We start from the raw sequence: 12,500 nt of genomic DNA on the forward strand, positions 1-12,500 counted from the left end.
CAGGAGAAGAGGGAGGGTAAGTTGCTTCCTCCCTGCCTCTCCCCACCCCTGCCTGCCTGGGGCCAGGGAGGGCCTTCGTGGGGCTTCCTTGCACTCCCGCTGGCCTTGCAGGTCCACCACCAGGCCCCTCATGGGGCTCAGCAGTGGAGCTGCAAGACCAGCGGCGGTGGCCGGGACCGATGGTTGTATATATTCAGTGATGTACAGAACTGTTCATTCCTTTTTGGAATGCGAGCGCAGCGGAGCATTACGTCACTCAGTGTAAAGATTTGGATGTGGCTTTGTATAACAAACTGTAAATTACTTGTACATAAGCCTGAAAGACTCCAGTCTTTATTGGATCATCTTGCACCCGTGTTTGGTCTGCAGTGGGCTAACACCGCGCAATATTGACACCTTTTACTGACAGAGCCAGTTAAAAACACTCCCCCACCCTGAACTTTCTAATCTCTCTCTCACCATTGATGCCTGGAGTTAGATCCCTGCAGAGGCCATTTCAAAAGGTATTGGGGGAAATTCAACCCTCCCTGAAGGGATCTTTTTACTTCTTGGATTTTTCTGCAGACACAGGAAGTCTACTGACTATGTAGGAAAAGCTGTTGGGGGAGAGTGAGCCCTCTGTCGGAAGAAATAAGTATCCGCACAACCCGCCCCCTGTTGGAATTAGATATATAGATACGGATCAGAGGTCCATCGGTGGCTATTACTCACAAGGTATAGATAGGAACTCTCAGTCTGGGGCAAGTGATGCTCTGTATTCTTGGTGCTGGGGGGGCAGTAGTGGGAGGGCTTCTAGTGTCCCGGCCCCAGTGCTTGGTGTAGTGGTTAAGTGTGTGGACTCTAATCTGGGAGAACCAGGTTTGATTCCCCACTCCTCCACTTGCACCTGGCTGGATGACCTTGGGCAAGCCCTAGTTCTGATAAGAGCTGTTCTTGAAAAAGATCAGTTTCTGTCAGAGCTCTCTCAGCCCCCACCTACTTCACAGGGTGTCTGTTATGGGGAGGGGAAGAGAAAGGAGTTTGTAAGCCACTCTGAGACACCTTCCGGTAGTGAAGGGTGGGGTATAAATCCAATCTCTTCTCTTCTCTTCCTCCTCCTCCTCTTCCTCCTCCTATGTCTACTCAGACTGGGAGCAGCTGTACAGGGTCTCAGGTTGAGGTCTTTCTCATTACCTACTCCCTGGTCCTTGCTGGGGATTGAGCCAGGCACCTTCTGCTTGTCAATCTTGTCTACCACTGAGACACAGGCCCTCAGTCCATTAGCACATTGGCATATTTCAAGAGTATTGTTTTAAATTTGAGAGATCTTAGCCACAAGAACTTCCTGAACCTAGTTTCATTCCAAGAGGACGTGTCCTGAAAGAAACAGAGTACCCAAACAAGTCAGTATCAAACATTTTCTTAAGAGCCATAATTAAACTTTGGCTGGGTTTGTTGTGCAATACCATGGAAATTCCAAGGCAAATCTCATCCGTACCCAAGTCCAGAGGGCTGTCATTATAACTGAAACTATGTGAGCATATTCATTACACCATACCATAAACTATTAATTAAAAAAGGCCTCTAAAAATCGGATTCCCAGATCTGCATAATAACCTAACCTCCTCGCCACATCCAGAATGTCTGGCTGAAGCTCTGAGATCAACCTAACATAATTACTGACTTCATGCTCTCAGGAGAGGCAGCGATGTGAAGGAGTAACATTAGACTTCTGTTCTTTGCGCTTGGAGGGTTCACAACATTGGCCAGCCTTGGAAGGTATTAGGGAAAAAGGCAGTACACTGATAATATTAATCCAAGTAGAGTGTTCATTGTATGGAAGCGGCTGACGCTGGGTTGGATCCTTATTCCACCTAATCAGGCATGGACTCCATTTGGCAATAACTCTCCTAGGTCTCAGGGAGAATTATATTCCAGTTCGTGGAGGAGGAGGAGGAGATTGGGTTTATACCCCGCCCTTCACTACCCAAAGGAGTGTCAGAGCGGCTTACAAACTCCCTTCCCCCTCCCCACAACAGACACCCTGTGAGGTAGGTGGGGCTGAGAGAGCTCTGACAGAAACTGCTCTTTTTCAAGAACAGCTCTGACAGAACCATGGCTTGCCCAAGGTCATCCAGCAGCTGCAAGTGGAGGAGTGGGGAATCAAACCTGGTTCTCCCAGATTAGAGTCCACACACTTAACCACTACACCAAACTGGCTCTACTACCTGTGATCCTTTTAACTGGAGATAACCCGGGATGGGATTTAGGTGTGTCTGTGCCTCTTATGCACTTGGTTTCACATGGTTAACCCTCCGCTTCAGCTCCATCATGCTGAAACATTTGCAGAATATTTAAAACAGGAAGCAGTATGATAAATGAAAAGGGACAGCTGAGTGCCAGGATAGGGGAAAGTGTACATACGATCAGGGGTCATTTCCTGCGGGAGCGCACAGGAGCAGAGCTCCGACAGTAAGGAGTCCAGGGGGTGGGCACATGCAACAAGCCCTGCCCCCTGCTCCCAGCAGCCCTCGGTTGGACCACGAGGAGGAAGAAGCCAGCCAGGTAAGTTGCAGAGCCCCTCCCCTGGCCTGCCTTCAGGTACAAGCTCTCCCTCTTCTGCGAGGACAGATCTGCACGTCCCCCCCCCCCAATAGCTAGCAATCCAAAACAGTCCAGTGGAGCCTGAGCGGTGGGCGTTGCCTTCTGACACACTTCTGGTGATGTCAGGGGGTGTGGCATATGCAAATAAGTTATGCTAATGAGCTCCTGCACCTCCTTTTCTACGAAATGACCCCTGCATACGATGAGGGTTCAGGTCTCCCCTCTGCAACAAAACTCACTGTGTGAACTTGGGCCAGTGATTTTTGCTCAGCCTGCCCTACCTCACATGGTAGTCGTGATCACAGAATCACAGAGCTGGAAGGGACCGTAGTTCTCTCATCTCTGTTTTTTCATCACTTCAAAAAAAGGATGTGGACAGAATGGAGCTGGTGCAGAGGAGAGTGATGAACATGATCAGAGGCCTGGAGACCAAGAAGCCCTGGGAGGAAAGGCTGAGGGACTTGGGAATATCTAGTATGGAGAAGAGGAGGTTGAGGGGGGACAGGATGGTTCTCTTTAAGTATTTGAAGGGCTGTCACTTAAAGGAGGGCAGGGAGCTGTTCCTGTCGGCAGCAGAGGAGAGGACTCTCAATCATGGGTTTAAATTAAGGATGGTAAGGTACTGGCTGGATATTAGGAAAACTTATTTACAGTAAGACTTGTGCAGCAGTGGAATCAGCTGCCTAGGGAGGTGGCGAGCTCCTGTTCCCTGTCAATCTTTACACAGCAACTGTACAGACCTCAAGGATGGTCTAGGCCGATCCTGCATTGAGCAGGGGCTTGTACTAAATAGCCTGTGTGGCTCCTTCCAACTCTATGATTCTATGACTTCTGCTCCATATGTTTATCCAGACCCCTCTTGAAGCTGCCGGTGCTTGCAGCTGCCACCACTTCCTGCAGCAGTGAATTTCACGTATTAATTACTCTTTGGGTAAAGAAGCAGAGGTACATCAGTGGTTATTAGCCACAAGGTATAGATAGGAACTCTCAGTCTGGGGCAAGTGATGCTCTGTATTCTTGGTGCTTGGGAATGGTCAATAGGGTGAGGGCTCCTAGTGTCCTGGCCCCCCTGATGGCATCTGGTATTTTTGGCCACTGTGTGACACAGAGTGTTGGACTGGATGGACCATTGGCCTGATCCAACATTGGCTTATCTTCTTATGTCTGGGGCAAGGGATGCTCTGTATTCTTGGTGCTTGGGGGGGCAACAGTGGAAGGGCTCCTAGTTTCCTGGACCCACTGCTGGACCTCCTGATGGTACCTGGTATTTTTGGCCACTGTGTGACACAGAGTGTTGGACTGGATGGGCCATTGGCCTGATCCAACATTGGCTTCTCTTGTGTACTTATGTTCTTATCTCCTCTTCCATAAAATTTTAGTATTGAAGTGTGCAATGGAAACCAAGATTTCTGGTGATGTCTTACCACCTTGTGACTCAAGCTTAGTTTTCATGTTGTGGTTACTCTGTTACGAGACTACTCTGTTATGAGTCAGTGCTGTAAGCCAAGGCAATCAGAAAAGAGATGTTTTAATGAACAGAGATGTTTTAATGAACGACACAATGAAATTATGTCTGGTGACACCACGTCAGCCCAAGGTGAGGATGACTTGATTGATTGACCCGGACCCGTGGTTTCCACCCAGTGGCTGGGCTTATTAGGTATGTCGTGGAGCGCCAGCTGCTGGGTCACGAGCCACCAGATTTGTTGCGTGGCTTTATGGGTAGGACACTTATTTAGAGAGCCAGACCACCATGCCTCCTGCCTCTTGGCCTGTCTGATGGAAGGAGCAGTAGAGCATTGTGAAGAGGTCACTCTGTTACCCAGGCCCATAGCAACTCTGGGGCAGTTGAGGACTCCACCCCCCAGTTTGGTGTAGTGGTGAAGTGCGCGGACTCTAATCTGGGAGAACCGTGTTTGATTCCCCGCTCCTCCACTTGCACCTGGCTGGATGACCTTGGGCAAGCCGTAGTTCTGGTAAGAGCTGTTCTTGAAAAAGAGCAGTTTCTGTCAGAACTCTCTCAGCCCTGCCTACCTCACAGGGTGTCTGTTGTGGGGAGGGGAAGGGAAAGGAGTTTGTAAGCCACTAAGAGACTCCTTTGGGTAATGAAGGGCAGGGTATAAATCCAATCTCCTCCTCCTCTTCCTCCTTCTTCTTCAAAGCCAGTTTGGTGTAGTGGCTAAGTGCGTGGGGCTAAGTGCTTGGACTCTAATCTGTGCGAGAACTATGGCTTGCCCAAGGTCATCCATCAGGTGTAAGTGGAGGAGTGGGTTCTCCCAGATTAGAGTCCGCGCACTTAGCCACTATACCAAACTGGCACCAAGCTTAGTCCCTTATCAAGTGACAGAGTGAGAATATGAAATGGAATGGAAAGCAAAAGCATAAACCAATGTTGCAACACACTGACACAATCCTAGCCGTGCTGCTCTTACATGCTGCCTAATCAGGGTGCCCATGAGAATCTAACGGGAAATAAAGGGAGCAAGGAAAATTACATATTCCCTTCCTGAACTGAAGCATATAGGCTAAACCATATAGGGTCCCTTTAGTCAGAATGGATAGTGGCCACCAGTACACCTATCTAGGGATGGGCACGGACCAGGAAAATGTGGTTCAGTTCATGGTGTGCCTGGTTTGCGAAACATGAACTGCCACAAACGTTCAGATGCTGAATGAACCAGTTCATTTTGTGAGGTTCGTAATAGGGTACAACACCCCCTAGCATGCCAGAGACACCAAATTCACAGGGGATACTTGGCTGACTCTCCTCTACTTGGCTCTCCAAGTATTTACAGGGTCTGAGTTATTCCTCCCCCAAGAAGGTGCCCCCAGGAAAGTGTTTTCTGGGGGAATGACAGAGGTTGCCTAGAAAATTCAGGAGTGTAAAGAATGGATCCCATGCAAGCTTGAAACACCAAACTCACAGGCAATCTCCAACTAAGTTTCCTGTACTGGCTCTCCAAGTTTGGTGAGGATTGGAATTATGGGGTTTGAGTTATGGGTCCCTCTCAAAAAGTACCCCCAACCTCCATTGTTTCCAATTGAAAGGAGAAATAGCAAAAAAAAAAAAAAAAAAACCCCACAACAACCCCAAAACCCAAGGGCAATTGAAACCTCTAAGCTGTGGAGTCTTGTGTGCAAAAATTCTACTTTGTGAGCAACTGGCATTAAAGCTGTGAGCCAGCGATTTGGCTACTGCATAACTTAGTTTGATCTGGAGCCATCCTTCCTGAGCTAAGACAAAAAAAAAAACACTGTGAGCTAGCTCACACTGACTCAGCTTAGAGGGAACACTGATCAAAGACCCAGAGAATCTCTGCAGTAGAAACTGAAAGGGGGGGGGCATTTTTGCAAGCCTCTCAGAACCAGTGCAATGTGCCCAGCAGAACCACTGACACTATGGCACTGCAAACCCAACAGGACTAAGGTCATAAGAACACAAGAGAAGCCAGTGTCCAACATGCTTTGTCACTCGGTGGCCAAAAATACCAGGTGCCATCAGGAGGTTCAGCAGTGGGGCCATGACACTAGAAGACTTCCCACTGTTGCCCCCCCTCCAAGCACCAAGAATACAGAGCATCCCTTGCCCCAGTCTCCCCACCATGAACATTGCTCTGTGAACCAGCCAAAATGCATGATGAATTTTAGTCGTGAGCCAGTTTGTGCCCATCCCTAGACCTGTCCTACATGAATCTGTCTAATCCCATTACGTAAAAGCATAAGAAGAGTCCTGCTGGATCAGACGAGTGGTCCATCTTGTCCAGCATCCGTCTCAAACAGTGGTCAACCAGTTTTTCTGGAGGGGCAACAACAGGGCATGGAGGTTGAGGCCTTCCCTGATGTTGCCTCCTGGCAGAGGGATTCCCAGGTCAAATGCCCTTAATTCACCATGTCTAATAGCCACTGACAGACCTATCTTACTTTCAAAACAGTTTATGCTTGAGGCCATCACTACATCCTCTAGCAGTGAATTCTACATTTTAATCACTCAATGAGTAAAGAATTTTTTTTTGTTCTGAATCTACTGCCCATCGGCTTTGTAGGATGCCCTTGAGTTCTCTCCGTCCACTGTCTCTATCCCATGCATAATTTTATAGATCTCTGTCATGTCCCCCTTAGTCTTCTCTTTTGTAAACTGAGAGGTCCCAGACTCTTCAGCCTTTCTTCATAGGGAAGGTGCTCCAACCCCTGTCTTCTTCTGCCTGATGCACTGTGGTGTGAAGAAGGAGAAGGAAGGACTGATTGGGGAGGAGTTCTTGGGGTGGGAGGAGATCCAGGACCATCTACGGCATTGAGGATCCCATGATGGACAACATTTACAAGCATGGACGGCTTCAAAAGGGAATTAAATAAGCATATGGGGCAGAGGTCCATCAGTGGCTATTAGTCACAAGGTATAAATAGGGACTCTGGGGCAAGTGATGCTCTGTCTTCTTGGTGCTTGGGGGGGTCAACAGTGGGAGGGCTTCTAATGTCCTGGCCCCACTGGTGGACCTCCTGATGGCACCTGGTATTTCTGGCCACTGTGTGACACAGAGCGTTGGACTGGATGGGCCTTTGGCCTGATCCAACATTGGCATCTCTTATGTTCTTATTTCAGGAGTGGAAGGAGGGAAGGTTCTGTGAAATGAAAAAGGGCCAGGAGCAGGACCACATGCCAGGATGGTGTTCCAGGTACAAGGAGAAGGAGAAGGAGAAGGAGAAGAGGAGGAGGAGGAGGAGGAGGAGGAGGAGGAGGAGGCGGCGAATGCCCTCCACTGGTGACATGGATATTTATCTTTCCCTTTAGTCTAGTTTTGTATCTAAGTCTACATTTCTAACAATGTTAGTAGCAGAAGAGAATGAGCCGGTGTGAATTCTCTGGACCTCCAATGCCATGTTGGAACACTGACATCTTCCTCATAGCTGAAGCTTTAGTGAAGAAGAAGGGTGTTCATGCCTCATTTTTTTTTTTTTGTAAGCGGCTTACAATCACATCCACTCCCTCTCCCCACGGCAGGAACTTTGAGAGCTAGGTGGGGCTGAGAGAGTTCTGAGATAACTGTGACTGGCCCAAGGCCACCCAGCAGGCTTCATGTGGAGGAATGGGGAACCATTTCTCCAGAGTAGAGTCTGCTACTCTTATCCATGACACCACACTGACTGTCTCCCACAAAAACTTTGGAGGGGCTGAGGTGCCCTGCTTATAGGTTTTGAAGTGACTGGACCAATACAGAAATCTATTATTGGCCCAATTCTGTGCAATCCACAGTCTTTGTCTTGACATTAATGAGGTCATTTTTCTCGCTCCCTCTCTTTGTGTCAAACAATCCTGTCACATACTTATGTTTCACGGAGCCTTATGCAGCCTGTGCATTTTTTTTTAAAAAAATCCCAGTTCTGGGCAAGTTGACAGCAGTTTTTATATGCAACTCACACACCCCTTACAAAGAAAACCAGCTCATCAGAGAAAAGGCTAGATAGAAACTATTTACTCTTAACTATCTAAACCAAGATTTCCCCCCCTCCAAACTTGTAACTGCATTATGAAATGACTCAGTCTACAGAAAGTCTGGCCTTCTGAAGGGGAATACACCCATGTGTTAAGGAACCACATTTGGATTATTCCGATGTTCTGAGACAGGGGTGGGGGGGTTCTGGTAAATCAAGTTTCAGCTCCTGGTTTCTGCCACCACCTATACTGGCAGCAGATGAAAAATAAAGAAAAAAATGGCTGCTGGGACAATGGTGTGAAGTTACTTTCAAGAAAAATCTAAGAAGCGACATTTGTCCTCTCCAGGATTTGTTACAAACGCTATGTTTTTACCATAGAGTTTTTGGTGATTCCTAGAGAAGTGTGACATGACTTCTGGGTTTTCCCCAGAGGTGATGACACTTTTGCTGCCGGTGCCAACCCCATGTCCCACATCTCTCCCCTCCCTCCCAATCTCCCACTGGTTGTCACTAACGTTGTGTCATAGAAGGAGAAGCCATTTTGATCACTCCTGCACAACTAATAGTTGCCTAAGCCCACGATCATTGTATGAAGCTATACATGGTGCTTATCAGTTGCTCAGATTCTACAGTTCCAGATAGGCAACAAAAAAGTGCACTCCGTCTGGTTCCTCAAGCTCTTGTCGAGCAGTCATACTCAGTAGCTGGGTTTCGTTGGACGTGGTAGATCACAAGGCACCTGGCTCGGAGGATACTGGAAGGAAACATGACAGAACACAATGGCTTGCATGTGAGAAACGTTTAATGCCTTCTCAAGGATTTTGAGAGGGGAGAATGGAAACACTGCATTTCCCAGTTCAGCATATCAAGGTTATGATTTGGAAACAATAGCTGAAGCTGGTCAGGAAAGAAAGAAGAGATCTGCCATGGCAGGCTGAGATGGTGTTCCAGAGCCTTGATTCTTCTTGAAGGCATCTACTTCAGCTTCTGGGGAAGGACTTTCACCTGCTTCTGTTGAGAAGATCCTCCACTACAACAGCCACCGCTGCTTCTGCCACCACAACAGCCACCACAACACCCACAGCAGCCACCGCTTCCTCTGCTTCTACCCCCACAGCATCCTCCACTTTGCTGGCTTTGCTGAGACGAAGAAGATCCTCCACCACAGCATCCGCAGCATCCACCACGACCACCACTTCCACCACAGCAACAGCAGCAGCAGCTCCCTCCTCTCTGTTGTTGTTGGCTCATCTTTTCTGTGTTTTGGGTAACCCTGGAGGACATGAGAGAAAGAGACATCATCTTGAGGCTGGAGTGTCAGGTGAAAACAAGTTATCTGCTGCTGCCCTTAAATCCACACCATCAAATCATAGAGTCATAGAATTGGGAGGTACCTCCAGGGTCATCTAGTCCAACCCTCTGTACAATGCAGGGGATTCACAAATACCTTCCCCCCAAACCCCCAGTGACCCCTGTTGCATGCCCAGAAGAGGACAAAACCTCTCCAGGCTTCCTGGTCAAACTGACCCAGAGAAAGTTGTAGGTGGTCAGCTGTGTTGGTCTGAACCAGTAGAACAAATTTAGAATCAAGTGGCACCTTTAAGGTATGAGCTTTCATGCACATGCAGACTTTTTCAAATATTTTGACGTATTCATTACTTTACTGCCCTTTCCCCCCTTAATTAAATCAAAACAACTTGTTGACCTTATAACTTTAGCTTGTTATTTAGTTTTAACTTTGCATATAACATCTGCATCGTGTTACATGTTAATTTGCTGTTCAGCCTCTGTCTATACCTTCCATTCCAATGTATTTGAAAAAACTGTGCATGCACATGAAAGTTCATACCTTAAATTAACCTCTGTTGGTCTTAAAGGTGCCCCTTGACTCTAAATCTGACCTGGAGAAAAATTGCCTCTCAACCCCAAAGTGGTGATAAGCATTTCCTCAGGTGTGTAAAAAAGGGCCACGAGAACTAAGCACTGAGGCAACCCTTCCTGCCCTCCCTCTCATGTTCTGCCTAAGTTCACAGGATCAGTATTGCTGTCAGATGGCCATCTAGCCTCTGTTTCAAAACCTCCAAAGAAGGAGAGCCCACCACCACCTCCCGAGGAAGCCTGTTCCACTGAGGAACCACCCTAACTCTCAGGAAGTTCTTCCTGATGTTTAGCCGAAAACTCTTTTGATTTCATTTCAACCCGTTGGTTCTGGTCCGACCTTCTGGGCCATCTTCTCCTGCCCACCATTACTGAGCATATATAGGGTATAGATAGGAACTCTCAGGCTGGGGCAAGTGATGTACTGTCTTCTTGGTGCTTGGGGGGGCAACAGTGGGAGGGCTCCTAGTGTCCTGGCCCCACTGCTGGACCTCCTGATGGCACCTGGTATTTTTGGCCACTGTGTGACAGAGTGTTGGACTGGATGGGCCATTGGCCTGATCCAACATTGGCTTCTCTTATGTTCTTATCTCCTTAATACAATTTGAATTGAGAGAAAATGGGAAGCTTAAGTCAGTATTCATTTCTTTATTTTGGAAGGCTGCAGAAGGTACCATCCAGCACATACACATTGTCAGAGACCACCTCATCCTGATGGCAAAATACAGATCAATCTAATCTGGATTGCCACTGGATTGACGTGACATCTGCTCTGCAGCAGATAGAGGCCTCCTCGGAAATAATGAGGCTTTAACTAAGGGCAGCGTTTCCACTTAGGTGGGATGGAAAGTTCCTTGGCTGAGGGGCTGAATAATCTCTGGCCATTAGCGCAGACAATGCTCTAAGTGGTTCAGAAATCTGACTGAACATGTAAATATAGAAATAGAATGAGAATAAGTTTTGAATATAAATGCATGAGGAAGTGAATTTTGAACCAAAAAAACCCTGTTATTTTTCTAATAAATGGGAGAGATATATAATAAACCTTCCTTGAAGATTTGGTATTAAAAGTTATAGCTAGTATTTATAAACACTGAAATATTCAACACAGAACATGCAATAGCACAGAAATTAATACTATAGTTGAAAATGATGCTAGTTATGAAATTTGAAATTCATAGCATTCAAAGTAAGGACCATTGTATCTTATAGAAAATGTCTTTAAAAGTATAATGAAGGGGATGTTGGGGAGACATTTTTTTTTCTGTTTTATATATTTTGCAATGTATAATAATCTATCTATAATATCTCTTTTTTTTTCTTTTGTATCCCCTTTTTACTATATTTTGCTTTTTTAAAATAAAACTATGTATGTCGGAAAATGCCCCTTTTCAAAGAATAATAGAAATTTATCACACAAAAATCTGACTGAACATGAAGCAGCTTTTCCCATAAAGGGACCATAGTTTAGTAGAGAGCCAGTTTGATGTAGTGGTTAAGTGCGCGGACTCTAATCTGGGAAAACCGGGTTTGATTCCCCACTCCTCCACTTGCACCTAACTGGATGACCTTGGGCAAGCCATAGCTCTGATAAGAACTGTTCTTGAAAAAGAACAGTTTGTGTCAAGAGCTCTCTCAGCCCCACCTACCTCACAGGGTGTCCGTTGTGGGGAGGGGAAGGGAAAGGAGTTTGTAAGCCGCTCTGAGACTCCTTCGGGTAGTGAAGGGCGGGGTACAAATCCAATCTCTTCTTCTTCTCTTCTTAGTAGCAGAACACACTCTTTGCATGCACAAAGTGCAAGGATCCACCCATGCAAGCTCCAGGTAAAGGGACACAGACAAGACCCCTAGAAGAAATATCCTTGCAAAGAAACCCCACAGAACATGTTGCTCGTCCCCTTGCCCAGCTGAACCAATGCCCGTACGTATGGCAAGCTGAATTTCTAGAGAGAGAGGAGATGGATCACATCCCTTCCAGTTATTATAAATTCTTCCCTCAGGTACAGGGAAGCCATTGGCATGGCCGAGTTAGACACAGTAGAAGTCCTCTTTCTTTATTCTACATAAGAACATAAGAGATGCCAATGTTGGATCAGGCCAAAGGCCCATCTAGTCCAACTCTCTGGGTCACACAGTGGCCAGAAATACCAGGTGCCATCAGGAGGTCCACCAGTGGGGCCAGGACATTAGAAGCCCTCCCACTGTTGACCTCCCCCCAAGCACCAAGATGACAGAGCATCACTTGCCCCAGAGCCCCTATCTATACCTTGTGGCTCATAGCCACTGATGGACCTCTGCTCCATATGCCTATCTAATTCCCTTTTGAAGCCGTCCATGCTTGTAGCTGCCACCACCTCCTGTGGCAGTGAATTCCATGTGTTAATCCCTCTGTGGGTGAAGAAGGACTTCCTTTTATCCATTCTATCCCGACCGCTCAGCAAATTCATGGAGTGCCCACGAGTTCTTGTATTGTGAGAAAGGGAGAAAAGTACCTTTTTCTCTACCTGCACTTTCCCATGCATAATCTTGTAATTCTAGAGAAGCCTTATTAAGCAAAGAGAAGAGAAGCTCTTATACTCACCCCACGGATCACTGAGAAGACACTG

The 12,500-nt window shown here is 47.0% G+C and overlaps 1 protein-coding gene across 1 annotated transcript in view; it reads right to left on the bottom strand.

Annotated features, from left to right (window-relative positions):
* Window positions 1-8,800: 8,800 nt before the first annotated feature.
* LOC107112857 (keratin-associated protein 5-3-like) overlaps window positions 8,801-12,500 on the bottom strand; it is a 3,757-nt gene continuing 57 nt past the window's right edge. The window contains exons 1-2 of the mRNA XM_015414056.1: window positions 12,476-12,500; window positions 8,801-9,289 (exon numbers count right to left, since the gene is read on the bottom strand). The exon at window positions 12,476-12,500 is cut by the window's right edge and continues 57 nt beyond it. Of these exons, the coding sequence (XP_015269542.1) occupies window positions 8,992-9,267 (276 nt within the window). The 5' untranslated portion in view covers window positions 9,268-9,289; window positions 12,476-12,500 and the 3' untranslated portion in view covers window positions 8,801-8,991. The remainder of the gene's footprint in view (window positions 9,290-12,475) is intronic.

This window comes from Gekko japonicus, unplaced genomic scaffold (assembly GCF_001447785.1).
Source record: "Gekko japonicus isolate JY-2015 unplaced genomic scaffold, Gekko_japonicus_V1.1 scaffold3110, whole genome shotgun sequence".
Classification (NCBI taxonomy): Eukaryota; Metazoa; Chordata; class Lepidosauria; order Squamata; family Gekkonidae; genus Gekko; species Gekko japonicus.